General features: G+C 46.9%; 1 protein-coding gene across 4 annotated transcripts in view; it reads right to left on the reverse strand.

Annotated features, from left to right (window-relative positions):
- The window catches only part of DNAH9 (dynein axonemal heavy chain 9), a 321088-nt gene that overhangs the window by 184834 nt on the left and 109462 nt on the right, over positions 1-26792 (reverse strand). For all 4 annotated transcript variants that reach the window (XM_059150223.1, XM_059150226.1, XM_059150225.1 and 1 more), the window contains 5 exons: positions 21935-22039; positions 12959-13116; positions 9817-9955; positions 7632-7919; positions 1065-1275 (listed from right to left, as the gene is read on the reverse strand). In XM_059150223.1, the coding sequence (XP_059006206.1) occupies positions 1065-1275; positions 7632-7919; positions 9817-9955; positions 12959-13116; positions 21935-22039 (901 nt within the window). The remainder of the gene's footprint in view (positions 1-1064; positions 1276-7631; positions 7920-9816; positions 9956-12958; positions 13117-21934; positions 22040-26792) is intronic.

Raw genomic sequence — 26792 nt, forward strand, 5'->3', positions numbered from 1 at the left:
TATGCCACAAAGTGCCTGTAGACAAATGGTTTCTACAGGTTTCTACAGTTTCTGTAGACAGAAAAAACAATTAGTGATGCACAGAATGGACAAAGCGTTACTATCTCTCATATATAAAGAACTGTTATAAATGGACAAGAAAATAATACAGGGAAATAAAATCAGAAAAGAGCCAATTACGAAAGCCAAGAAGGAGGAAAAGATACTAAACCTCATTAATGGTGAGTGAAATAAAAATCAGAGAGGCTGCCCATTAAGTCCCCTTGTTCTAGGCCTCTGACTCAAGGCCCTAAATTAGATCCCGGGCAGTTGGGCCTTGATGTAGTCCGACACCGAGAGGCCCTCATTCCAGAAGCCACGTGGGTTTTAGAAAGAGGTCCTATCAGCTCAGAGCTCTCTTGTCAGTTCTCTCCGGATGACAGCGCCCCTTTCCAGCATCTACCAGTGATTTCTAAGTCTTGGAAGGCGACACTGGGGTTAGCACTAAGTGAACAGGAGTCTGGGACCCTGTGAATCGCTGTAGAAGGAAGCATGGTTCTAGAACCCATCTGTGATGAAGGGGCATGAATGATGTCTTCAGCTAGGCCATGAGGCCCCGTTATTTGTAGTGGTGTCTCTCCATCATTCCTGGGGGCTGACAGGAACAGGTGCCCCCTGTGGGAAGCCAGAGCCTGCCATGTTACCTCTTTGGGAAATGAGCTGTGAACTCCCAACTGCAACCCGTGTCTTAAATCCACTGCCAGGCAATGTAGGGACTCTGACTTCAGCTACACAGTCAAAGAACCACAGTTGAGAATGCTTGCCCTGCTTTCTCCTCTTTCAATGCCCTTTCTCAAAGAGCAGTTGGAAGGGTCTCCAAGGAGAGAGAATCTCCCAAGGGCTTAGGTTCCCCTCCAAGCCAGAACTGGGGTCTGCCTCTCTTTGATTCTTTTCACTTTCTTCTCTCACTCCAAACTGATCGGGCCAGAGTTCTTCCCTCTGAAGTTCACCCTTGGGTGCAGATTCAAGCCTGCCCTGGGGCACAGCATAGCAGGAATTTTGTCCCACGGGGGTCCCGCCCTTACCATCCTTCCACTCTCTGGTGGCTGGATTGATGATGCCGAAGAGTTCATCATTTGTGACTGCTTTGGGGTTGAGGTCAGCCCAGACAGGGCGGCGTTTCATGATCTGATAGGTCTTATGCAAGGACTTGAGCACCTGAGACTTGCCAGTGCCCGCGCCCCCCACCACGAACACGGAATGTCGCACGGCCAGGAGCTCCTCCAGCTGGACAACCTGGGGAGACACACAGTTCAGCCAGAGGGACAAACCTGTCACTCACTGACATCCCAATAATTGATAATTATTAATCATCAACTAAGTGCTGGAGAGTGTTCCAGCTGAGGGAGATTCAGAGAGGACCCTCCCCTCTCCATGATCTTACAGGCTAAAGGGGAAGCATAATAATTGCTAGAATCGAGTTATTTATAAAGTGCTATGGGAACAGGTAGGAAGAAACAATTGATTTTGTACAGATAAAGGGAATAAGAAAGCCTTTGAAGAAGAGGAGATATGTGAACTGGGGCTTCAGGGCTGAGTTTGCCAAGATGCACAGGGGCATTTGCAAGCAGAGGTATAAGAGCATGGAGGCTTGTGCTGTGACAGAGCCTGAAGTGGTTGACCAGATAGTCTGATGAGTCTGGAGTCAAGGAGCTCTTTGGGGACATGGTAGCATTGAAGGTCTTATCACTCTTGTCCTGGCTTGCCTCCTGGCTTACCTTTCCATGCTTGTAGGAGCACATTTACTGGAATGAAAATCTGATCACGTCACTGCCATCACTCTGTCCCTACAGTGGTTCTCCATAGCTTGGGTGACAATATCCCAAACCCTCAGACTGGCTTAAGAGGCCCTTTTGCAGACTGGCCCAAACCAGCTTCTTCTTTCCCCTCCCCCAGCATGCACATTCCAGGTAGACAACTGGGGTTCCTTAATAATGTTCTTTCTTGATATGGCGCTTTCTGTTCAGATGTTATCCTTTCTCTCACCTTTTCCTGGTTGGTCCTACATATCCCTTAGCTGGCAGCAGGTGTCCCATACCTACATCTCAGTACTCAACATGGCCATGGCTACTCTTCTCCCTATTCGATTACCAGCTCCATGAAGGTAGGCAGGACTGGGTTTCTTATCTTTTCATTTCCAGGGTCTATCAGAGAATCGGGCACATACTAAGTGTTGATATTTGCTGAAAACGTGAAGGAAGGCTGGAAAAGCTGAGTGGCTGCTATTGTAAAGGGTCTTCTGCCCCATGGGCTAAGACACTGAACTTTAATGTAGATCAAGCACATTTTGCACTATGAGACCCTCAATGGCTGAGGAATGTGAATGCATGGGGTAAGGTACTAGAGTCTGCACAGTGTGGTACAATGCCAAGGTCTCCCCATACATCCTATTTATTCTGCATTTCAAAACATGAGAAAAGAGAACTTCTCTGTTTTTTTAAAAAATTAAGTGATACAGATGTTCAGATGAAATTTCTAGAACTGTACAACCTGGGGATCAGGAGGAGAACATCACTCTGAGGCTCAATATAAAGGTAGTAGATGCATTTCTGCTTGGGGAATGAGAGGACTCATTTCCCCAGAGGCAGGATCACTGACTGAGAAGCTGAGCTGTGATTTCCCCAGCATCACTATTATCCTCTTCTCTGTCCTAAGCGATTGCGGTTCCTCTGGTTCAGAGCCCAAGAGCACCCAAAGCAGATTTGCAATCCTGGCTCTTGTTTTTATCCTTCAGGAACTTAACGAAGCGTGGTCTGAGATAAGGATGAGGGAAGAATCAGGAAAGGTCTGTGGGGAGCTGATGTGTAAGCTAATACATGAATGAAAAATGTCAGCCATGTGAAGATCCGTGGGAGACATTCCAGTGGAGTGACAGTGAGTATAGGATCATCAGGTTCGGGGGCGCCTGGGTGGCTCAGTCAGTTAAACGTCTACCTTGGGCTTAGGTCGTGATCGCAGGGTCCTGGGATAGAGCCCCATATTGGGCTCCCTGCTCAGTGGGGAGTCTGCTTCTCTCTCTCTCTCTCTCTCTCTGCCTCTCCCCTCCATTCATGCTTTCTCTCTCTCTCTTTCTCTAGTGAATAAATAAAATCTTGAAAGAAAGAAAAGTCCCCAGGTTCTGGCTGCAAGCGTGGAGGGCTCAAAGAACAGCAAAGAAAGGTAGGGATGTAGGAGGGTGAGTATAAGATGAGATAAAAGAGGTAAGCAGGGGTCAGCTATGCAGGAACTGGTGCTTGGAAGTTATTCTAAGGACAACAGATGCATTGGAGGGTTTTTAGCATGAAACTGGCCTGAGGGCATTGCATTTAAAAATGGGGGGGGGGGAGGGAAGTGGAGGCATGTTCTGGTTATTGAACAGAGATATTATATTCCTAGATTTTTTCCCCATGAACAACTACTGACTGCTTCCCTGATCCCAAAAGCCTTAAAATCACTTTCTAGTTCCATCAACTTCTTTTCATTCATTTCAATAGCATTATTGAGATAGAACGCAAGTACCATAAAATTCACTTTTTGGAAGTGTCCCAAGCAATGGTTTTGAGCCTATTCATGGAACCATCCCACGGAGAGTCACTCCCTATCCCCGATTCCTACCTCAGCCCCTTGCAACGCCTCTGTTAAATCAGACTCTTCTGGCATTTCATATAAATAGATTTATGCAAGTATGGGGCATTTTGTGAATGGTCTCTTTCACTCATAATGTGTCAAGGCTCATCTGTGCTGAGGCATGTATCCGTACATTTTTCCTCCCTGTCGCTGAGTGAAGGTTCACTGTGAAGGTTTCAAAAGTTGTTTATTCGTTTATCAACTGAATGAGCTATTGCCACACTCAGCCAATCAGGAATCCATCCATTTTCGACAGTATCTTTTGCAAGGTAAATATAGAAGTATCCCCATCCTTCCCTGTGCCTTTCTTTCCCCGACTTCTGCCAGACACATTCTACCTCTACGTTGCTATGTTTGACAATATTTATATTCTGTTTGGGCCTTGTAGTTAGACCTTTTCTATTTTCTGTGATCGAGGGTTGAAGGCCAATTGTGGCTTACATTCTGCCGGTTGTAGAGAGTTTTCGCTGGGGGAGAAAGTTGTTGCGTGGTCTGCGTTGTGTTCTGTGTGGGCCTAGAGTCATGACTTGACAGAAGACGTTCTCAGCATCAACCCAAGGTCAAATGGATACTCTTTTCTTACACTCCATATGGTGATCAATATCACGTCATGTTCACTTACAAAAAATATTTGGACCATGACTTTTTTCTCTTCTTAATTGCTTTCCTTTCACTTTGCTAAAAGACATATGCCTCAGGCCCCATAACTGAGAAGTTTAATAAAAGCACATAAGAACTTTCATCTTGTTGACCTACTCTTGATTTGAATATATCCATTTTTTTTTTTTAATGGATCCATTTCTGAGGTCTTGTGTTGGACACCAGGGAATTCCTGCCCTATTTTGGATTCACTGTTTTCTAGGTCCTGTGACAGCTAAAATGTTAGGACTTTTTTTTTTTTTTTTTTTTCCTGATTCTTGATTTTTTTGAGACCCATAATTTTTTCATTTTTCACTCTCATTTTTCCATGGTATATTCTCAAGTAACTTACTCAAAAGGCTGCATAACCCTGATGTTTACTGCAGCATTATTTACAGTAGCCAAATCATGGAGGAAGCCCAAGTGTCCACGCAGAGATGAATGGATAGAGAAGTGGTACAGATACAATGGGCTATGACTCAGCCGTAAGAAAGAAAGAAATCTTGCTATTTGCAATGACATAGAGCTAGAGAGTATAATACTAAGTGAAGTAGGTCAGTCAGAGACAGACAAATTCCACAGAATTTTACTCTTATGTGGAATTTAACAAGCAAAACAAATGAGCAAAGGTGAAAAAATAAAAACAAAACAAGAAATAAACCAAGAAGGAGACCCTTAACTCTAGAGAGCAAACTGATGCTCACCAGAGGGGAGGTGGGTGGGGGGATGGGTGACGTGGGTGATGGGGGTTAAGGAGCACACCTGTGATGATGTATGGAAGTGTTGAACCACGATATCGTACGCCTGGATTGAGTATTACATTTGTGTGTCAAGTGGAATTTACATAAAAACAAACAGCAAAAAAGCAAAAATAAATAAGAATTTACATAAAAACAAACAGCAAAAAAGCAAAAATAAATAAATAAATAAACTAAAAAAGGGGGTGCACAAGAAGTAAGATTTAGGACTCTGATAATATCTTTTTTTTTTTTTTTTAAGGACTCTGATAATATCTTGAATGACAACTTGGTTGGCACAGAATTGGTTTTGAAATCATTTCCCTCAGAACTCTGAAGGAGTGGTCTCCTGGTCTTCTAGGACCCAGTACTACTGATGAGAAGTTCTCATGTTGCCCTGAACCTCACTCCTACTTTGGGTCCCCCTACCTCCTCAGTCCCTCACCCAACCAGGAAACTTACTGTTTGCCCTTGACCCCTGATTTCTGAAATTCCATTATGATGCGTCTTTGCGACAGTCTATTTGAATCTATTCAGTTCAGTACTGACTGAGCCCCTCTAATCTCATGTTTCTCTTGTTCTAGAAGGTTCTAAAATTCCTATTGGCAACATGGTGCACAGAGATCAATCTTCTCCATGTCATCTTGACTCTTGCACTTTGTCTATCATATATATTTTTTATATACACATTTTATATTTACATATAGACAGAAGTATCCCTATCCTTATAAAACATATACATTGAATAAAAACAAATATATATAAAATATACTTTTTTTTCCTGTACCCACATATACATAATTCTGTCCTGGGGGGGGTTCCTTGACTTTACCTTCTGATGCTCTCACTGAATTTTATGTTATCAATGATACAATTATACATTTCAAAGAGCTCTTTACAAATCTGATAGTTCTTCTTATTTTTTTATAGCATCTCATCCCCTTTTTCTGGGCATCATTTTTAAAATTTTCTTAAAGGATACTAGTTAGAACTTTTGAAACACTCTCTACCTTATTCACACTGGCGTCAGCTACTGCGTGTATGTGTGTGTGCGTGTGTGTGCACAAGCATGCACGTGCAGGGTGGGGGTGGGGAAGTGGTGGGGAGTGTCCATCGGTCCACCTTTGTCTCTCGGGCTGTTGGCTTTCTCCAGGATCTGTGGAGCCTCAAGTGTAAATGAAGAGCAGCACTCTGTTTTCTAGAAGGCAGGGATGGCTGGATATGCTCAGGGAGGCCCTCCCAGAATGAGAGCTGATGCCGGTGATTAGAGCTCGGCCTTTGTTCTTTCACTTGTGGAGGAGTCAGCAGGTGACAGCCCTCCAGACTGAGGGGCCCCAGAGAGAACAGGCTGACCATACACAGAGGCACCAGTATTCCAAGAGCAGTCAGAGCTTCCCCCCAGAGTTTATTAGGTTACTGTAGACTCTTCTTTCTGGTTTTGGGTTAAGTGCCCGGCTGTACGTGGCCTGCCTTCTTGGGAATCTGGGACTAGAAGGGGGAGCTTTAATCATGGTTAAAGATCCATTCTAGACAGAGCCTTCTTCAGTCATCCACTGTTTTAATGCAAGGAGAAATTTCTTCCCCTGCCTTGAGCCTCCCCAGAACACAGGAGAAACCATCACGGTTCCAAAGGCCATGGAGCCTGTCATACATTCCCTGAAGTTTCAGGGTTTTTCCGGAAAGTCTGTAATTGCTGCTAAAAATCTTCATTTTCTGTTGTTCCTCTAACAAATGACTGCTTGAAACAACACAACTTTTACTGTTTCAGTGCTCGGAAGTCTGAAATGGGTCTCATGGGGCATGAATCAAAATGCTGACAGGGTCAGTGCCTTCTGGAGGCTCTATGAGAAAATCTGTTTTCTTGCCTTTTCCTGAGTGTAGAGGCTGCCTGCATTGCTGGCACGTGGCCCCTTTCTCCACCTTCAGTGCCAGTGGTGGCAGGGGGACACTCACCCTCCTACCCCACTCTTTTACTTAAAAGACCACTGTGATTATACAGGGCCATCCAGGTTACCCAGGACCACCCCTCCATCCCAAGGTCAGCTGATTAGCAGATTTAATTCTATCAGCGACCCTCATCTTCCATTGCCACGTCACAAAGCACAGATTCTGGGGACTGGGAGGCAGACGTCTCGGGTGAGGAGAGGGAGGGTGGCATTAGTCTGCTTACCACCCTCAGGTCTTTCTAACTGTGAGAAAGCTTGCCCTGGATCACTTCAAAATGCTTACAAGCTCAGAAACATGCCAAAGAAGCAGCATGGCTCCCATAGTCTACCACTATCTGTCCTCTCTAATCCTGTCTGAAGTAATTCACAGGAAAAGGACATGTGCAAGGGCAGACTGGGCTGGGACTTAGTCCTCTGCTGCATGGTGAGCTTTCCGATGGAAGGGGTGCCATCTTGCCCTTGCATTCCCCACCACCCTTCCCACAGTGTGGGCGACCCAGGAAAGAGCTCTTGAAATGCACTATGCCTAGGTAGACACATATTTGTACATCTAAGGCAACCCTTTGGATTAAGGTTGTCCCATCATCCAAGAAAAGCAGTGAGAGACAAAAAAAAAAAAAAAAAAAAAAAAAAAAAATTCTAGGGAGGGAAAGCGTCCGCATACCTTGATTACAAAGTTGTCCTCAGCCTGGAGCTTCAGATCCACCACTGCCTTCCGAACCAGCGCTTCAAAGTTGAGATCTCTCCTCCGGGGCACATCCAGGGCAGGAAAGAGGTCCCCGATGAGGCCCATGAACACGGGTATGTCGTTGGTCACGATCTTGGGGATGTTGAAATCGCGCAAGGAGCGCATCAGGACTTGGTCCTCAGGGCGGTCAGGGTCCCCTCGCTTCAGGGATCCAGCCACCACCAGCACAGACTTGATGGCCCGCAGACCCCAGTCGTAGTGATCCTGAGGGAAGATGGCGCAGGTCAGGCGGGCATGCTAGGAAGCAGGACGCCCTATGCCTGTGCAGCACCTATGAAATTATAGGCAGGTCACTTCGGAGGCCAGGGCAGAGGCTTAGGAAAAGACCAATGACATGGAAGATTGTGGTGGTCACAGATCCCAGCTTCCGGTTTGGCATTAGCTACTCTTCCCTCTATGACTGACCACAAAGCAGACCCAGGGTATACAGGGGTTGGGGGCCAGGGAAAGCAAACAGAACCACTTCCCGACCTATCTGGCTACTCCTTGCATGTTCAGAGACAGGAAGGGCATCCAGGAGGAAGCCATGTTAGCTCCTGAAGGTGGTAAGGAGGAAGCCATATTAGCTCATAGAGATGCTCAGGAGGAAGCCATGTTAGCTTGTAGAGGTGGTCAGGAGGAAGCCATATTAGCTCCTAGAGATGGTCAGGAGGAAGCCATATTAGCTCCTAGAGATGGTCAGGAGGAAGCCATGTTAACTCCTAGAGGTGAAGGAAGCCATGTTAGTTCTTAGAGGTGGTCAGGAGGAAGCCAGGTTAGCTCGTAGAGGTGGTCAGGAGGAAGCCATATTAGCTCCTAGAGATGCTCAGGAGGAAGCCATGTTAGCTCCTAGAGATGGTCAAGAGGAAGCCATATTAGCTTGTAGAGGTGGTCAGGAGGAAGCCATGTTAACTCCTAGAGGTGGTCAGGAGGAAGCCATTTTAGCTTGTAGAGGTGGTCAGGAGGAAGCCATATTAGCTCATAGAGATGATCAGGAGGAAGCCATGTTAGCTCGTAGAGGTGGTCAGGAAGAAGCCATGTTAACTCCTAGAGATGGTCGAGGCTGAGCTCATGTGCTCTACACTGAGGAGGACTTCAAATGCTCTGAGAAAAGCAGTGCAGAAAAATTACCAGTAGCAACTAGTAGAAAGGCAAGAGTTTAAATTAAAAGGCAGGGGTGCTTGGATATAAAGTGGTAGGAAGAAAATGAGATGGATTTAAGAGAAATCCCCAGGGTGGAATGTGCAACCGTTCATCCACGGTTGGATGGAAAAGAAAATGCCAAGGATGACTCCCAGCGTTCCAGAATTAGCCAGTGAGTAAGTGCGGGTTTGCATTCGGAAGCACAGAATGCAGAAGTAGCCTGGGGTGGAGACAGGCAGGAAGACGGGCTTTAGAGGCCCAGCTTGGGGAGCTGTGGTGTGGACTGCTACATATACAGGTTTAGAGCTCAACAGGGAGGTTTGGGCTGGATTGGTGGATGTTGGCTGCTGGCCTGCAAGTCCGTGGTGCTGGGGACCCAGCAGATAACACAGTGAGCAAGGAACCCCAGAAAGCATGGAGAAACAGAAGAATTTTCTTTGTTTGTTTGTTGTTTAAAGATTTTATTTATTTATTTGACAGACAGAGATCACAAGTAGGTGGGGGTGGGGAGCAGGCTACCTGCCGAGCAGAGAGCGCAATGCCGGGCTCAATCCCAGGACCCTGAGATCATGACCTGAGCGGAAGGCAGAGGCTTAACCCACTGAGCCACCCAGGGCCCCCGAAACAGAAGAGGTTTTAAAGAAATACACCTGGGTCAGATTTCATGGGGCTGAGTGTGCCCATGGCTGCAAAGATGGTTCTAGTAAGAGAGGCCTGAAGGAAGGAGAAACTCAATGGAAACAGCCCAAGGACGCTAGACTATGGGAAAAAAATAAAAGTCTGGGGACCAAATAGGTTTTCGTTTTAATGCTAGGCTAAGAAAATGAACACGAGTCTTTGCTGTAGAAGTGGTGAGAGCTTTTACTCTTTTTACAGAAAACTGACTCTCTGTGAGAAGGCTCGCCTACATTGGCCCAGACCCCATTGAAAGCCAGGCAATCCCACTGGACTGGTGGTCCAGCCAAACTGGAGAGAGTACCTGTTTCGAGAGCAGCTCTTTGCACAGCTGGTAAAGGGTGATGAACTTTCTGGCTAATGATCGTGCTTCAATGAATCCTTCTGCCACCAGCATGATCTCGCAGATCAGCTCAAAGTCGGGAACCACCATTGCACAAGGCCTGTGAATGGGGAGACAGAGGACCAAGATGGTTTCCCACCCACAGGTGAAGGGAGGCTTGGAAGACAAGAGACACTGGTGGAGGTCACGGACAGAGGGATCTGTGATATAAACACTTAGCCCTTAGCAAGGGTTTGATCGGAGATTCCCAATTTAGGGATGAGTTGGCTAAGGATAAAAGATACAGATAAAAGATATGGACTCTCTTGTCCAAGGAGATGGATAAGAATCTATTTCTCATTTTCACAATGCATGTCTCCTCCAAGTCTAGACACCTGGGGCTTATTCTGTGCTTACGTACATACCAATGTGAACATCTAATGCTAAGGTCTAAAATACCCACTAAACTCCATCTGGCCAAAGAATGCATATATGAGGGGCACCTGGATGGCTTAGCTGTTTAAGTGACTGACTTGATTTCGGCTCAGGTCAGATTTCAGCATCATGAGACTGAACGCCACTGAGCTCTGTACTCGCTGCAGAGTCTGCTTGGGATTCTCTCTCCCTCCCCTTCCCTGTTCTCATGTTCTCTCTCTCTTTAAAATAAAGAAAGAAAGAAAGAAAGAAAGTAAGTTAGTTTTTTTTTTTTTTAAATGGCATGTATGGGAATAGAGGGGAATTTTTGTCTATAAGGATTTAATATAGTTTCCCCCCACTGCTAGCTCTGGAAACATTTTACTTTTAAATTACTTATTTTTAGAGTTAATTTATTAGGTATGTAACAGGAGCCTAAGATTGTTTACATTTAGCTGCATTTTCCCTAGACAGATATAAAATTTTCGAAAACATATCATTCAAGAACATTTTTCCTTTAAATTATTTTTCATTGTATTCAGATTCAAAGGGGGAACCAAACACGTAGAGTCTCAAAAATTATTTTGCAGCTTAAAATAAGGTTAAGTATGAGTCCACTGGGATGTGTGGGTGGCTCAGTGGGTTAAGCCTCTGCCTTTGGTATAGGTCATGATCTCAGGGTCCTGGGATCAAGACCTGCATCGGGCTCTCTGCTCAGCAGGGAGCCTGCTTCCTCCTCTCTCTCTGCCTGCCTCTTTGCCTCTTTCTGATCTCTCTGTCAAAGAAATAAATTTTTAAAAATCTTAAAATAAAAAGTATGTATCCACACAACAGAAGGCCATGGAAAATAATGATAGAGGAGGAAAACTATTTAGTGGGATGGGAAAATATTAGTTAATGAAGTCAGGGTCCTACCTTAGATTGGGTCTTATCCTAAGTTTAAAAAAGAAATACTCTGCCCACCAGATATTGGAAGGGAGCTTGCCAAAGGGCTGCAACCATCTCTGGACAATAGTTTTCAGATGGGGAAGGCAAGAGTTCTGGAGTCAGACAGTCTGGGTCTGAAACCCTGTTCTGTGGGCTCCTAGCTAATGCCAGGAACGGTTCCCACCTGGGCAATGTGCTGGCCCTGTTTTCTCCCTGTACGAGGCAGGTACTAGAAGTACCCAGCTCACAGGGAGGGCTTTTGTGAAGATGAAGTATAAAAGTAGATGTTCGTATTTATTGTTTTTATGCATATTTTTCTCCACCCCCTCCCGATTTTCTGGTGTAAACGTTCCCTTTAAATTTGGTGGGGAAATTGCAAAGAGTGGTTCTGGTCAGGGTGATAAGCTACTTCTGCTTGTGAACACAAAGCTCACTTAAATACTTTGTGCAAATGAACAGCCACCACGTGGGGCAGCCTGGTGATATTCCAACCAGCTCTTGGTAGCAGTGGCCACTGGCCTGGATGGGGGGATGCCCACACTGCTCTTGTGACACAGGGATCTGCCACTGCTGGAGCACACAGGGACCGGACCGAGGGACGGAGTGCACGAGGTGGGGGGGTGGTTCAGCGGTTTCCTGGGCTCCATGTCTCCGGGAGTGCAGGGGTTCTGGGTCCCCAGATGAAGCCGACCTCTGTGTCATGACTCCCAGGGCTTCTCTGGCTCAGGTCACAGTCCAGCAGGCAGAGAATCAGAAGCCACAAGGCATCTTCTGCAACTGGGCTGCCTTCTCTGCCCTGAGACAAAGAATGGAGACTCCAGCCCCTTCTAAAAAATGCATTTGCATTTTCTTATTATGATACAGATTTTAAAGCATGGCAATCTCCACCAGTGGCCAAGGGGAAACAGAAGAGGTGTTTTTGTGCCTCACTACCAGGAGTGCGGTTCAGCAGTGCTCTTGTACAGAAAGTAATTTGTCGATGTGTATCAAGAGCCTTGAAAACACACCTCCCTGTTGACTCAGTGATTCCGCTGCTGGGAAGCTAGCCAAAGAAAATAATCACACATACAGAGAAAAGGACTTATGCACAAAGATGCACATTACAGCAGTATGTATACATTTCCTTTAAATGTTAGAAACTGTCTTAATATTTAAATATGGGGGGTACTTAATTACACCATGGGCCATGTACTTGGCAGAATAAAATGTGGTCATAAAATGAGATTTCTTAAGACCATCTAACAGAAGAGGTGATTTCTGTTAGGATTATGATGGAGTACGAAGTGGGGGGGGGAAAAAACCCAAAAACCAAAAAAACCAATGTGAAACTGTGTGCTGACCACAAATGTAGGACTTCAAAATACCCATATAAAGGAGAATAGAGTAGAATTCAGCAAGAAATGATTTTTACCGGTGATAGCAGGAAAGGTGGTTTTATAAACTCTATTTTGTTATGCATTCCAGATTTCTTCTTCTTCTTCTTCTTCTTTTTTTTTTTTTTAAAGATTTTATTTATTTATTTGACAGATAGAGATCACAAGTAGGCAGAGAGGCAGGAAGAGAGAGAGGAGGAAGCAGGTTCCTTGCTGAGCAGAGAGCCCGATGTGGGGCTCGATCTCAGGATCCTGGGATCATGACCTGAGCCAAAGGCAGAGGCTTTAACCCACTGAGCCACCTAGGCACCCCCCAGATTTCTTCTAATATGTATGGCAACCATTTGCAGTGAAGAAAACAAGAGTAGCTTCTCTGCTGGGCCCTTGTGCAGGGCAGGGCAGACACTCACCTGAAGAGAGCCTTGAGGTTCTCCGGGAGCTCCGTGCGGCCAGCGTAGCCCGGGTTCATGGTGATGAAGATTCCCACAGAAGGATCCAGACTGATCTCCTCCCCAAGGAAGTTGAACCGCTGCTTCTTGTCTCGGATTGCATCTTGAATGCTTTTGACCTGGTGAGCGAGTTGACAGAAAAGGTCTGCACCATGTTCCCGGGGTGGGGTGCTAGCTAAGGCTGTGAAGCGTGGTGACACCCGGTGGGGACACCTGCTCTGGGGCCCCTTCCCCTGAAAGACAGGTGCAGTGGCAGCACCCTGGACCATCTCCTTCCCGTCCAGAAGAAATCTAGTCGCACAGCACAGCACAGCACAGCACAGCAGCTAAGAGGTTGGGAGTGAACAGTGAGAAGGTGTCTAACCCCACTCCCTGAACACTGTTCCGAGGGCTTCTTGCATATTAATTCATTTGCTCTCCACCAAGATCTTTTGAACCCAATCCTCGATGTAAACCAGAAGCACTAGGCAGTGGGGTAGTTTGCCTGACCTTGCACCACTAGTAAGTGGTCATGTTCTGGACTTGAATCTGGGCAAGGGGACTCAGGAGCCTTGGCTCTTGGCCCTGTATGATGGAGGGAACACCAGGACCTACCCCCAGGGCTTGTGCTGAAGATAAATGAAATCAAGCCTGCAAAGAGCTTAGCATACAGAAAATGCTTAAGAAAGGCATTGGGAATTGTTAATGTGGTCCTCAGCCTGGCTTACCTCCTCTGACCACGTCTCTAGAACAGACATGGTGATCATAGCCTACCTCTTCAGGGATTGGGTGCCCCGGAGATGGCAAAGTAAGGCTGGACCTACATCCCTCCTTCAGAAAGCAGGGCCTTTCTGAAGAGATCAGACTTGTTCTTCGATGTGGGGATGTAAGCTGAAGCTTGACCTGGTCAGCTCTACATTCTAGATCACTCTTACAGCAGTGGGAAGAAACAGAACCACTGTTTTTCACACATGGCGCTTTGGAAAAGCATGTGCAAAAGTGATCCATGACAGAAGGAGGGAAGACAAGAGGGACACGCTTGTTCGGCCCGGCCCCGGAATGTCTCCGAGTATCTCCAGCTTCTCGGGGTTCCTGAAAGCAAAAACTGACAGCAGGCGGAGCGGGGAGAGGGTGGGCAGTGCACGGTTTTGAGTGAGCTCTAGTCACGCTGGTCATGGTCAGGGTGTTTAGAAGAGCCAGGCGTTTTGGGAAGACTGGGCTGTAGGTGTGTGTCTGGGAGAGAGGGTACAGACAGAAACAGGGAAGGACAGAGCCAGAGCCGGAACACTTATGGAAAGGAGAGATGGACAGACAGAAGGACGACAGACGGACAGCAGGAGCCGAAGTGGAAGAGAAAGACAGGAAGCAGCTGGACCACCTACCACAGAGCAAGCCTCTCTCCAGTGCCTGGCTGGGCGGAACTCACCAGAACGTGGGACGGGTCTACAGTTAAGATTCCGCTCCTTTCCCCAAAGTAAAGCTCTCGAGACCAAACGCACTTGAGCTCACGGCAATTAGTTTGAGACGGAAACCTCTCTTCTGCACACAGAATGGCAATGCCGTTGTGGGACAGGTGGTCTCCAGCGCCCTGCGCATGTGGGGCTCATGGCACAGCCCTGAACAGCACCCCCAGCCTCCCCATCACCCCACAGCTTATGTGGGTGGTTAAGAATGGGCTCCCTCCCTGGCCCCAGGCCTCCCAGCTATCAAATACGCAGAATACGCACCATCTTATAGGGTGGGAAAGCGAGTTTAGTCGCCATTTACTGATTGCCCTGATACCCTTGGGCGAAGGCTAGAGCCCAGGACCCTTTCAGCCACTCACGGTGACTCCGCCTCCCCTCCTGCAACACCTGAGCCCCAGAACCTCACTCTCAGGCAGAATCTACTGCGCATCACAGCACCGCGGCATGTCCTTTCATGTGAAACTCTAGAGGGGGCGCTCGTGAGCGAGAGTATGGAGCCCATGCAAAGCTGGAGCGTCTGTGTTTGACGTGAGTTGTCCTGTTGGGTCCCCTCAATAGCTGGGCGAGATGGGCAGATCCTCATTTTAAAGGTAGGGAAACCAAGCCAGAGGCATTTAAAAAACTGTGTCCAGTTATGCAAGACGCCGAGTTTAGGGGGGCGGGGGAGGGGCACAAGGGAAAGCGAAGCTGTTCCTATGACTCATAGTGTAAGTCTAAAGTCAATCAAAAATAAAAAGTTGCAAGAAAAAAAGAAAAAGAAACTTGCCAGCTGTCTAACAGTTGGTACGCGGGGCAACCCGAGTTACCAACTGGGCAACCTGGTCCCAGGGCTCGTGCTCTCATTAGGCCCTTCCCCAAACTGCCTTTTACCGGAAGGACAGTGTGCTAGCCACGCACGGCTCCGCATCCGACATGTACCTTTTGGGGGAATTTTATTTTGCTCTGAAAATAATAATAATTTAGAGACCTGTGTTCCCACGAGCTAAGAAAAGGCACATTCACTCACTAAAGAATACACACACACAGAAACACACACACGCACACACACACACACAGCTACGTAGAAACCAATGTTCTCAGCTAGGGGTGATTTTGCACCTGCCCTCCCCAAGGGATATCTGGCCATGGCTGGAGACATTTTTGTTGTCCCAAGTTGGAGGGGGCGGAATTTCTGGAATTATTAGGCTCAAGACATTGAACATGCCAAAGTTGGGGAAATCGTGGTCCACAAAATCATTTCACCAGTGAGGAAATTGAAGGCAAGAAGGTACAAGGGGCTCCTCCACCATTCGGCATCCTGGGGCCTACCAAATTCCTGCGCAAATTCTTAGCTCCACCCCTGGCTGACCCAGTCAGAAATTCTGGGGTGGGGTCCAGTTGATGGGTAAGCTCTCCAGATGATTTGGATATAGCCTCAATTCAAGAGCTACTGTGGTCTGGTTAATTCTTGGATTTCTGCTCCACCCCACTGCCCACGGTGTCCCCATCAGACCTGCAAGCTGGCCCCTCCCCCTTGGCACACCTGTGCCTTCCACTCCCTCTGCCCCACCTGCCATGGACAGGACATGTCTCTGTAGCCCGCTAACCTGGGCCAACCCGGCTCAAGCTGGTGGGTCTTCAGGTCAGACGCATGTAAAGTAGAAGGCAGAAAGCGAGCTCCAGGAGAGAAAGGATGATTAAAGGCTATGAAGGCTGGATGAGAAAGTGAGCCTATCAAGATCCACCGGGCTCGGGCTGGGGGGATCAGAGTTTTGACCTCTCTGTATCGCAGGCCAGGCCCGATTGCAGATGATTGGTCCAGGATCCTGCACAAGCCTCGTGTACATGTCTGACCCTAGGGGTGCTGATGGGATCTCTTAAGAATGAATTCTTTCCCTTCCAAGGCTAAAAGCTGGTGGGGATCATGGAGGGTTCTACCCTGACATCCTCCCACCTAGGCTGGAGACTTTTATCAGATACACTCATGAAGGCTAATGGTCACACCATCTTTTCTGCAGGTGACAAGTGTCAAGGAGGTCATCGACTAGCTCAGGGTTGCCTGAATCCTCCCAGTTTTTTCCTCCAACCCCCTCTACCTTGCCCTTTCCATTCTAGGGAAGTGGCCCATTTCAGGGTCCAGACCTTGCCCCCAGATGCCATGTGGTACTAAAATCCTGCCTTGCTCACTTCATCCTTCTCTCTGCAAAAGCAGATTGCAGTTTGCAGGAAGTGCAACACACTCACGCTTTGTACTTTAGAAAAAAGAAAAGTAATTTTGTGTTTTCACCTTAGACCTTCAGCTCCTCTATAAAGAGTGGTACGTGGGAAGCTCCCTTGGTTCTGAGACCCTAGCATGTGTTCGGTGCCCTGAGTCCTGGATCAGTCCTTGGAACACTGCTGTGGTGGCCTCCCAAGGCCTTGTTAACTGATCTGTTGTTTCTTGCCACTTCCTTCCTTGGCTCCAGCATACCTGTGCCATGGGGAAGGAAGGGACATGGCAGAAATGTCTGGTCAGGGAGCATGGAGAGGGACAGGGGGCTGGGGGAGGGGGGCAGTGGAGTGTGTCCTGCAGACACGCATCTCCGGACCCAAGGCCTAGCAAGCTGATTGAGATGGTACTGGCAAAGTTCTGGGGGAAAAAAGGGTAAGTGTATTTTATACATTTTTAAAATAGCAGAGTAATTGCTCTCACAAATGCCACACTTTGTCCCAATCACGTATGCAGTTCTGCTTGACCAATCTGACAGAGACATGAAAATACCCACCTCCAAGAACGCTGGAGCACACACACTTTTGGAGAAGTTACGGGAAAGAGGAGCACAGACAGGCAAGGAGCCAGAGGAGGAGACAGAGAAGGCGGGTGGGGGGAATGGGGGAGAGCGATCACAGCTGGTGTGGCTTCTGAACCAACATGCCAGCCTGGATTGCTGCAGGAATAATTAAGTGCAATTTTCTCCTTGGACGGGTATAGGATTTTAAACGGGATGGGCTCAGATTCTGCCCAGGCTGTTGTCAGACCACTTTCTTGAGAATGTCTCTCCTACAGGTGTGTGCCGAGATTGGAATATGAAAGCATCCAGAATTCTGGGTTGAACTTACTTAATTCCAGAAGCAAAAAGGAACTTCAGAGAACCTACAAGGACATTCTGTTGGGCAGTTTCAAAATAAGGTGAATTCACAGTGTTTATCTATTATGTTAGGGAAAGTGGCTGGTGAGTATTGCCTCATCACTTAGGGCACTATGTTTGGGAAGACAGTCTGAAGTTGGGTCAGCTGAGAAGGAGTGAAGAGTGTTGAGGAGGCTGGTGAGACCTGGATGTGGACCCTCCTTCCCTGCCCCACGTCTCATGCCCTTTTATTGCCCTTTAGCCTGTGGCCTGCAGTGCTCACATAATAATTATAGTAATCACCACTTCCATCATCATCATAGTCATCACCGTCATCAGTACCACTGTCACCACCACCACCACCACCACCATTACTGCTATTTCCACACCATCACCATCATCATGACCATCATCATGACCACCATCATTATAGTCACCATCATCATCATGGCCAACACCATCACTATCATCTTATTACCACTATTTTCACATTACCATCATCATCATGACAACCTTCATCACCATGATCATCATCATCACCATGACCATCATCACCAATATCATCACTACCAGTATAGCTGCCACCAATATCACTACCACCACCACCACTGCCACCATCCTCATAGTTATCACCATCATTACCACCATCATCATGCATCACCATCACCACCATCATCATTATCATGACCACCCCGATCACCATCATCACCACCATCATCATGCATCACCATCACCACCACCATCATCATGGTCATCATCATCATCATCACCACCACCACTATCATCATCATGGTCATCACCATTATCACCACCATCATTATTATGACCACCATCATCATCACCACCATCATCATGGTCATCACCATCATCAACACCATTACCGTTGTTGGTAGTATCACAGAGATTAATACTTGTCACATGCCTACTATCTGTAGAGCTTTAAGTGCTTTGCACACATTAACTCTTTTAATAATTATTATAACTGCACCTAGTAGGTACTATTATTAACTCTCTTTACAGATGTGAGATTTGAGACATAGACTTGCCTAAAGTCACCCAGCTGGTAGGTGGCAGAAACAGAGCTGAACATTGTTGTGTGGTTTCAGATATGAACTGCACACATAAGCACTTGCCAACCTCCTTGCCTGGTTTATTCCACCCTATAAGAAGATGTTTAAGATCCCAATTGCATGTGCGGTTGCTCCCACAATCTCTGGAACCTAAGATGAGCTCTACACTGACCCTGGTCTGGCTCTCACTGTTTCTTGTTGGCTCTTCCCCAGGGCTTCTTGGAGGGACACCGAGATGGCCCTTTGGCAACCCTGTTGCACTGGAACACCATAGGGGTAACTGTTGAGGCTAAGGGATTTCAGGGAGGGCAGTCATCTCAACACAGCATGACTGGTGAGGAAGAGAAAGGCCCTCTGCAGTAAGGCCAACAGCCAGAAGGGAGGATGCGGAAACTCTTAACAGCAGAGATGAGAGAGGTAGACATCACAGTAGGTAGAACTAACAGAGGATGGTGGGCAAGGGAGTAAAAAAGATGGGTGATCCATGAGCTTCCAGGTGTCTACAGTGGAGGAAGGAGAAAAACCCCAGGTACATGGTATAATTATGGTTATCAATCCCGACACTCATGGCCACAAAGAGCTTAAGCTTCTCTCTCGACTCTCAGAACCATCCTAGGCCCAGAATTAGTACTCAGAGAAAGCTCTATTTTATTCATGTTACTTTACATCTTCTATCCCCAAATTCACACAGAGCTAAAAGGGGTCTTAATCCTGGTCCTTCTAAGTTCTGAAGTGACCACACAGAGGTAAACGCAGCCAGTGCCATGTTTTTGGCCAGCTCAGGCGTGTTTTTCTTTTCTTTCTTTTTTAATTGATTGAGTTGCCAACTTCCAGAAACCTGGAGATTTTTTTTTTTTTAAATAAAAATCTGGAATTTCAGCTTCTCTTTAGAATTTAAAAAATCTGGCAGTGCTGACATATTCTGACAAGGCAGAAGTGTGCTGGTAAATGCTGAAGACCCAGCTCACCAGGAGAACGAAATGCTCGATTGTAGGATTTGCCAGTTTCCATTGTGAGAGGACTCCTCTCACACCTGATTTCGAGCCACCGATGTGAAACGCACCCAGCCAGCACCTGTGGCCCAAGCTAGTTGAGTGTTCTCAGTCCAAGAGAGTGTTCCAGCCCGCTTTTTGACTTCCTGCTGCCCCCAACTCCTATGGAGTCCAACAATCCAAAGGCAGGGAAAACCATACATCACCACCGGGAATGAGAGAAGAGCTCCATGGTTTTGCAACTTGCGAAAGTCTCATCAAGAGACAGGGCAAGAGTCCCTGCATGGCAGCACCAACAGGCTGGCCAGTGCAAGAGATGAAATGACGAGATGATGACCTTGTGTGGGGCGGGGGGGCGGGTTGCGAAGTGCAGGGACCCCTGCAGAGCCCCCTCACCCAACTGCTTATGGCTCCCAGATCCATCTGGAGATGAAGGTGAGCCATGGAATCAGTGGATGGTGTGAGCTCCGCTGTTGTTCCAGCCCACATGGACGGTGACAGCTTGTGGCATGGGGACAGCATGCTGGGGTGGGGAGGGGTGTCCTGTCAGGATGCACAAGCCAGCAGGAGCGGGAGGGTGCTACTTCTGTCAGCTTCTCCACCGTGGACCACCATCTGCTGCAGACACAGGGTGGTCTGCGGTGCCCTTGCCCCCAGAAGCGTGTCTGTCAAGCTAAGCTTTTGCCTTGTCCACGCCCCTGCCCTGCCCATTCCACTCACTGGCGCTGAAGGAATCAAACTGAGGCTTAGGGGGACCGAAGAGTCCTGCCCAGCTCTGTTTTTCTTATTCTGTCCTCTATACATATTGCTCTGGAAATCAAGGCAAAAGACAGGAGGGAAATTATGTGGTTGGGCTGTATGGAGCCCAGGCACAAACTGGGAGGCCAGTCATGCCGGTGTCCCAAGGGCCATCACCACAGGCTTACTTCACTGCGTAGACCCTTATACCGCCTGTGGAGCTGGTAGCCTGGGGGGGCCTGAGACCACAAGCTCCCCTGAGGCACCAAGTTTCCTAGAAGGGGGAGAGAACAGATGCTGGCAAAGGCTATGCTTCGCTGGGGCAATGGAGAGGCTTTGGGGGAAGGCATCCCACTGAGGATGCAGCTCCAACTGGGGCCACCACAAGAGGCCACTGACTTCACTATGGTCACTGACTTTCCTGCTGCTCAGCCCCTCCTTAAGACCATTGCCGAGCAGGGAGCAATTTTCCCTGCAGAAGCTTCTAGAGGCTCCCTGCTGTCCACTGAAGAAGGCACAATACACATCACGGCATCAGAACTCGTCTGCTGTTTGCCTTGAACCCACCCCTTTAGCCTCATGTTCTTCTCTAGCATTTTACTCCTTATATACTAGATATCTGTGTCTAGACCTGCACCCCAACAGTGTGGGTGGGGGTGCTGGGTTCAAGTCCTAACCTTGCCACTTGCTGACAATGTGTGCTTGGACAAATTACTTTTCAGCTGGTCTTCGGATTCTCCCCCCAGCGTCTATCTAGGACATAAGTGATGATACATAAGAAGTAGTTGGCACAGAAAAGAGTTTCAGCAGAGGCTGTCTCTCTTTTCCCTTCCCCTTCCTCTTTCTGCTTGCTTCTTCTGTCTGTAAAGACCCTTACCCTAATCCATACCATCTCCACCTCTTTTAAGGCCTGTTTTCAAGATGGTGTATTATTTAGCAGTCTTGCCCCATCCCATGAGTCCAGAATCAAATCACTCATAGAGCACTGAAGAGCGCTCATGCCCATCTCAAGAGTTAAAGTTGATTTGTGAAGTTAGGGGTCAAGTCCTATTCAACTCCCCCCACCCCAGTTCTGAGCATAGCACTCACTGTGCTACATGTGTTTCACAGAGGAGACGATTTCTGGATGAGTTGAAAGACAAGTGGCCACACAGATGTGACCCAAACATGACTTCCTTCCTTCAGCAACGGGCACTCTGGGAGCCTCGCTTTAAACACAATGAGGGGAACTGTACTGAGGGAGGTAGAGCAGCTTTCCCAGACTCAACTACAACAAGGAAGATGCTTCCAAAGTCCATGGCCTTTCCAAGAGCTGGGCCCTCCCATCCAGTCTGATCCTCTCCTCGCCCCCCAGGAAGCAGGTGGAACCTGTCACAGAGGAGGAAATGGATTCCCATGGCCAGTAAATCGATCCACCTCAGTAGGGACTCACAGGATGCCCATATCCTTGCTCCAGGGCTGATTTTAGAGGGTGAGGGGGCACAGAGTCCAAGTTGGGAGGGGGACACAGAAGTGGATGAGCAGAGCTTGACAGCAAGAGGACGTAGGCTTCCACAGCATGAGGCAAGACGACCACGGGGCTCCCACTGACTTCTGGCCCCCATACCTGCACGGCCACCACTGACAGGACCTCCACCGAGATTCGGTTAAACTCATCGAAACAGCCCCAGGCACCAGTCTGAGCCAGGCCTTTGTAGATATTGCCACAAGACTGCAACAAAACGTAAAAAGATTAAATTAGTCTCAGTGCTGGGCTCATCGGCGTGCATCTAAGTCAGTCCCCATCCTGTTTGTGAAAGATCCTTTCAGTTCTCTCAAGATCACTGGTTTGAAAAATTCCTATTATAATTTCAAGGGCACTTACATTCTTGATGGCTATGGGTGCCCACGTAAGTCATGGGATCAAACAGAACATTTTTAAGACACCTGGACTAAAGTCCTTTTAAAATGTCATCAGGCTTCCATTACTGTTGATTCTGTAGCTTTCAAAATCCCAGGAAATGAATAAAATATTGTTATTATTATTATTTTTTGCACCATACAGACCAAAAAAAAAAAAAAAAAAAAAAAAAAAAAAAAGCCTTCTACTCAGCCTTTGGCATCTGCTGATAAAAAAAGTTTATGTCTGTATCTTTAGATCCGAGCCCCAACTCCCAGGCCTCCCAGAGGGTTAGGAAGCTGGAGATGGACAGGGAAAGTGATAAGATCTGTAGAAAGTGAACGACAGGTAAATATTTTCAAATGAGAGCAAGAAAAGAATTTCAAAGGGAAGATGGCATATCTGCCCTAAAAATAAAAACCATCTGGGCATTCGGTGTGAAACAGTAAACCATGGAGTCATACAAAGGGGGAGGTTACGGGGGGACACTCTCAAGGCCATTGGCAAGGTGATGTCGCTAAAGCACTGGGCAAGTGGAAAAGCCTCATTTGCTTCTGTGATGAGGGTTTGCTGACCATCAGCGCTGTGCACAGCTCATGCTCTAGATGCAGAAGGGCTCAGTCTCTCTAAGTGCTTCTAGATAGGCTATGGATAGAAGGCGTACAGACAAAACAGGTAAATTGCCACAGGAACAGTGGTTCCAATGGGCATAGTAAATGACACAGCTGTTAATGGTGTTCAGAGAGGAGAGTGAATTAAAGCACTTGCTAGTGATCCATGTTGCCAGAGAGTTGAATTTCAGACAGTATTAGGACATTTCCCGAAGTTGATTTCATGGGATGTCAAATCCCGGAGATGCCGCTTGAAGAGAAAATGTTTGACTCAACTGAGTTTAGGAAGCACCGCATTCTAGAACCCTCCTTTGCTAATTTAAAACATATATTAGGACTTTAAGGGAAGGACTGGAAAGTCCTGCGCCATGAAATTTGGTCAATGTTTTAAAGCCAGGATTTTCTGCTTTCCTCATGGGACTCCTGGTTTTCTCAGGATGCACGCTGGTGAACATTTGTGTAGTGGACAGAATGCAGGAAGGGAAGTCTGAAGATCTGGGGTGCTGGTATCTCACAGAACTGTATGTTGTCTTCAGAACACACAGTGGGAATGCTGGATGGTAAGTGTCTGGGCAGGCAGAATGGAAGAGGGTAGGAAAGAGTGGGTAAGGGCTTTCCAGGAGCAGTAAATATTATGGGCAAAGTATGAGCAAAATCATATTATGTCTAGGGGAAAATAACGCTGTTGTTTGGACTAGAAAGTTGAATTACAAAAGGAGGTCATGGTTATGAAATCCTTGAATTATCAGAAGGGACTGTGCAGGTCCGTGGAGGTTTGGGGCAGAGGAAAGCAAGATTAAAGCAACATTTTAGGAGAATCGATCTAACATCCCATAAGCTGGCCTGTGATAATGGTGGAAGGATAAGCCCCACATTTCTTTAAGCTCCCTGAATTAACGGATTCCTCTATTCACGCAACGGACACTTCCTAAGCACGTACTATGAATCAGGGACTGTCCTAGGTCATGAGGAATCACCTGTGAGCAGGGAGACAAAGCCATAATCCTTATGGGGTATACATTCTAGGAGAGAAAACAGACAATGACACAAAAAGAAGAGAAGGTCAGATAATGACAAGTCTCATGAGAGTCCTACAATGATATGGTTATTTCGGACTGAGTAGCCATTGATAGTCCCTCTATGGAGGAGGGGACGTAAATCCCAGACATTGCATCTTATAGGTGGATGTTATTCTTATTGTATTCATGAGTATGTGTGTGGGTATATAAATAACACTTGATATGCATATATAGTAATATATATTATGTCCATTGCTGTCTTTGGCAGCACATCAAATGCCACCATTACTTATGTGGCAGTTTGGGAATCAAATGCCCATGTCTTTGCAGATGAACAGTGGTTCTGAAAACTTGTTAAAGATTCCATCAAGTGGAAATTTGATATAGAAGACAAAAAAAGGGTAAAGTTTCCATAGGTGGATACTGGTCATCCCCACACTTTACCCTGTGGGCCTGAGTACAGCCAGGGACCCCACATCACCAAACTTTTTGATGCCACCCCAACAATAGGAAGGTACTATGAGCCTGACTATGGTGTCACCTAGCACAAGACACTGTTTCTGGAATAAGGCGAAAGATCTTGGAGCTTTGAAAGACCTGCTGAAGGATGAATCAGCATTGGTGAGTGATTACAACTATGGAAGGAAGGAGGTGAAAAATCAGTGTGTCTAAAATTTCCACACTGGGGAACAGGGAAAAATGAGAACCTTAGCATGCATGGCTTGGGGATGCTGGCGGGGAGGAAGATGGGGGTCAGCAGGAAATGTCTGAGAAAGGCTGTTAACCAAACATGAGGGCATTCAAATGCCCTTCCTTCTAATTGGGAAGACTAGTTCTTGGGCGAGCCTGGAAGGTAGATTCTGAAGTCATCAGGACCGAGATAAAATGTGAAATTATAAAAGAGGATCAGAGAAGGAGACCCAGATGGCAGGATCAGAGAGTTATTCTGGAATATAATGTTTCAGAGACCAAGAGAGTAGGTTTCTCAGAAAGGGATGCGTGTTTTATAGTGTTGATGCCACAGAAAGGTCCAACAACAACAACAAAAAAAATCGCAGGTACTTTCAGGTTCAAAACCATTTGCTGCTTCAGCAACAGCATCTCTGAGTTAAGGTCAACGGGGACAGTACTGCTGGCATGACATAAAGAACATTTTAGCACTAAAATTGCAATGGTTTCCAGAGGAAGCAACTAGGTTTAAGGGTTTTCCAACCAGATGCAACAGAGGGGAACCATGAATTTGCTTTTTCCCCAAGTCTTCACACTGTTCTGTGTCTACCCCGTTACCTGATACCTATAGAGGCAGAAGGCAATGTTAGGGTCCCTGACCACAGTCCATCTCTCCTCTTTACCCTCCCCCATCTTAACACCCCTCTTCCCCATGTCCACCAGGTATCATTCTGTTCGTTAAAGTCTCTCATTTTTTCTTTTCCATTTATACTACCCCAAGGTCTGGTGACTCACCATTCCTGGTTTGAGTAACTGCAATGTTCTCAGCAAAAATTTCCACCTTTCAGTCCCTTTCTGCTCCCATTCATCTGGCTACCCAAGGGGTCTTCCTCAGATGCCATCCATTTTTGTCATGCTCCCACCTGAGTCCTGAAGCCCACAGGGTCTTCCTAATGGCCACCACTTCTGGGACATGTTCTCTTCATGGCTTTTTGTCCCTTCCTCCTTGTGGTACCCCTATCTCCTATAATCTATCCTCCAGTCCGCTCTCATGCACTTGACTACTGCTCCATATTTATTGCTAACTTGTTCTCTGGGGATATGGAAACAGGTTGTTGTGAGTGTCCCGTTGTTGTTGTGAATGACCCGTCAGAATGACGCCTGGTGAGGTGTGAAACAGCTCTTCCTGACCCTCACTCCATTCTCCCCTTGTCCCAGCTAAGCCCTGTGAGGACAGTTCAGGGGAGAAGGCAGAGCAAGGAGCAGGGGAAGGACCGTGATGCACAGGGAACTTGGTTATGTCTTTGAAGCTGATGTTCTAATGGGTTAGGTGGTGTTAAAATTGTACACGCCCTGTTTGGCACTCACCCAAACCTTACACAGCCTTGGGTCTCACACCCTCCAGGATGTTCGTGACCAGCGTACTCTGTGGTCTTCCCATCTCTGAAGTATTCCAGGGATTAGAGTCTGTAGAACACACATTCTACATGCTATTTGGTATCTCCCCTAATTATTTCATATATCTCTATTGTCTACCCAGATAGACCAGGTTATACTTTGTCTCTGTATCTATCCATCATCTATCATCCTGTCATCTCTCTCTCTCTCATTTCTCCATCTACCTACGTGTATTCCTCTGTATCATGTATCTATCCATCCACCCACCCACCCACCCATTTATCCATCCTTTCATGATGCACACACATGCTGAGCAATGGTGATACTCTGTAAATTAACTTGCTTGCTGGAGAGCATTTTGTGATGAAAATAACTCTAATCAGCTGGACACCAAAGGGAAGAGGAGGTTTGCAAACGGCTCAGTGAGGATGTTGGTTACAATAGGATATTTGATGCCTAGGAAGAGACCGCCATTATTTTGGCGTGTTTCCCTACAGTTATCCCTATAGTTCTTGCTCTGATCTGTGTCTTCAGTAGACTCAACCAAAGCTTTGCACAGTCCAAACTATGGATAGACCCCTCTTCTCCTCCTGTACCCTCAGAGGCATTGGTGGGGTATGAAGATTCAGCTGTAAGTTTTGAAAGAATTGGAGAAGATAGCCTTGGTGACTCCCTCACCATGGGGCCAACTCATTTATTTCTGTTTGCTTTCTAGGCATCAATTTGAAGAAACCCTGCTGATCTCCTTCAATTGATACACCAGGTCTTCAACATCTAAATGACCGTGTCCTCTGGAATGTCCCTCTGGGAGAATACACTTATTCAGCAAGTCTGCCTTTGGTCAACTATAGAAGAATCTAGAAACTTAATTCTTAAAGGTTGAGTTCA

Source organism: Mustela lutreola, chromosome 15 (assembly GCF_030435805.1).
Source record: "Mustela lutreola isolate mMusLut2 chromosome 15, mMusLut2.pri, whole genome shotgun sequence".
NCBI classification, from domain to species: Eukaryota; Metazoa; Chordata; class Mammalia; order Carnivora; family Mustelidae; genus Mustela; species Mustela lutreola.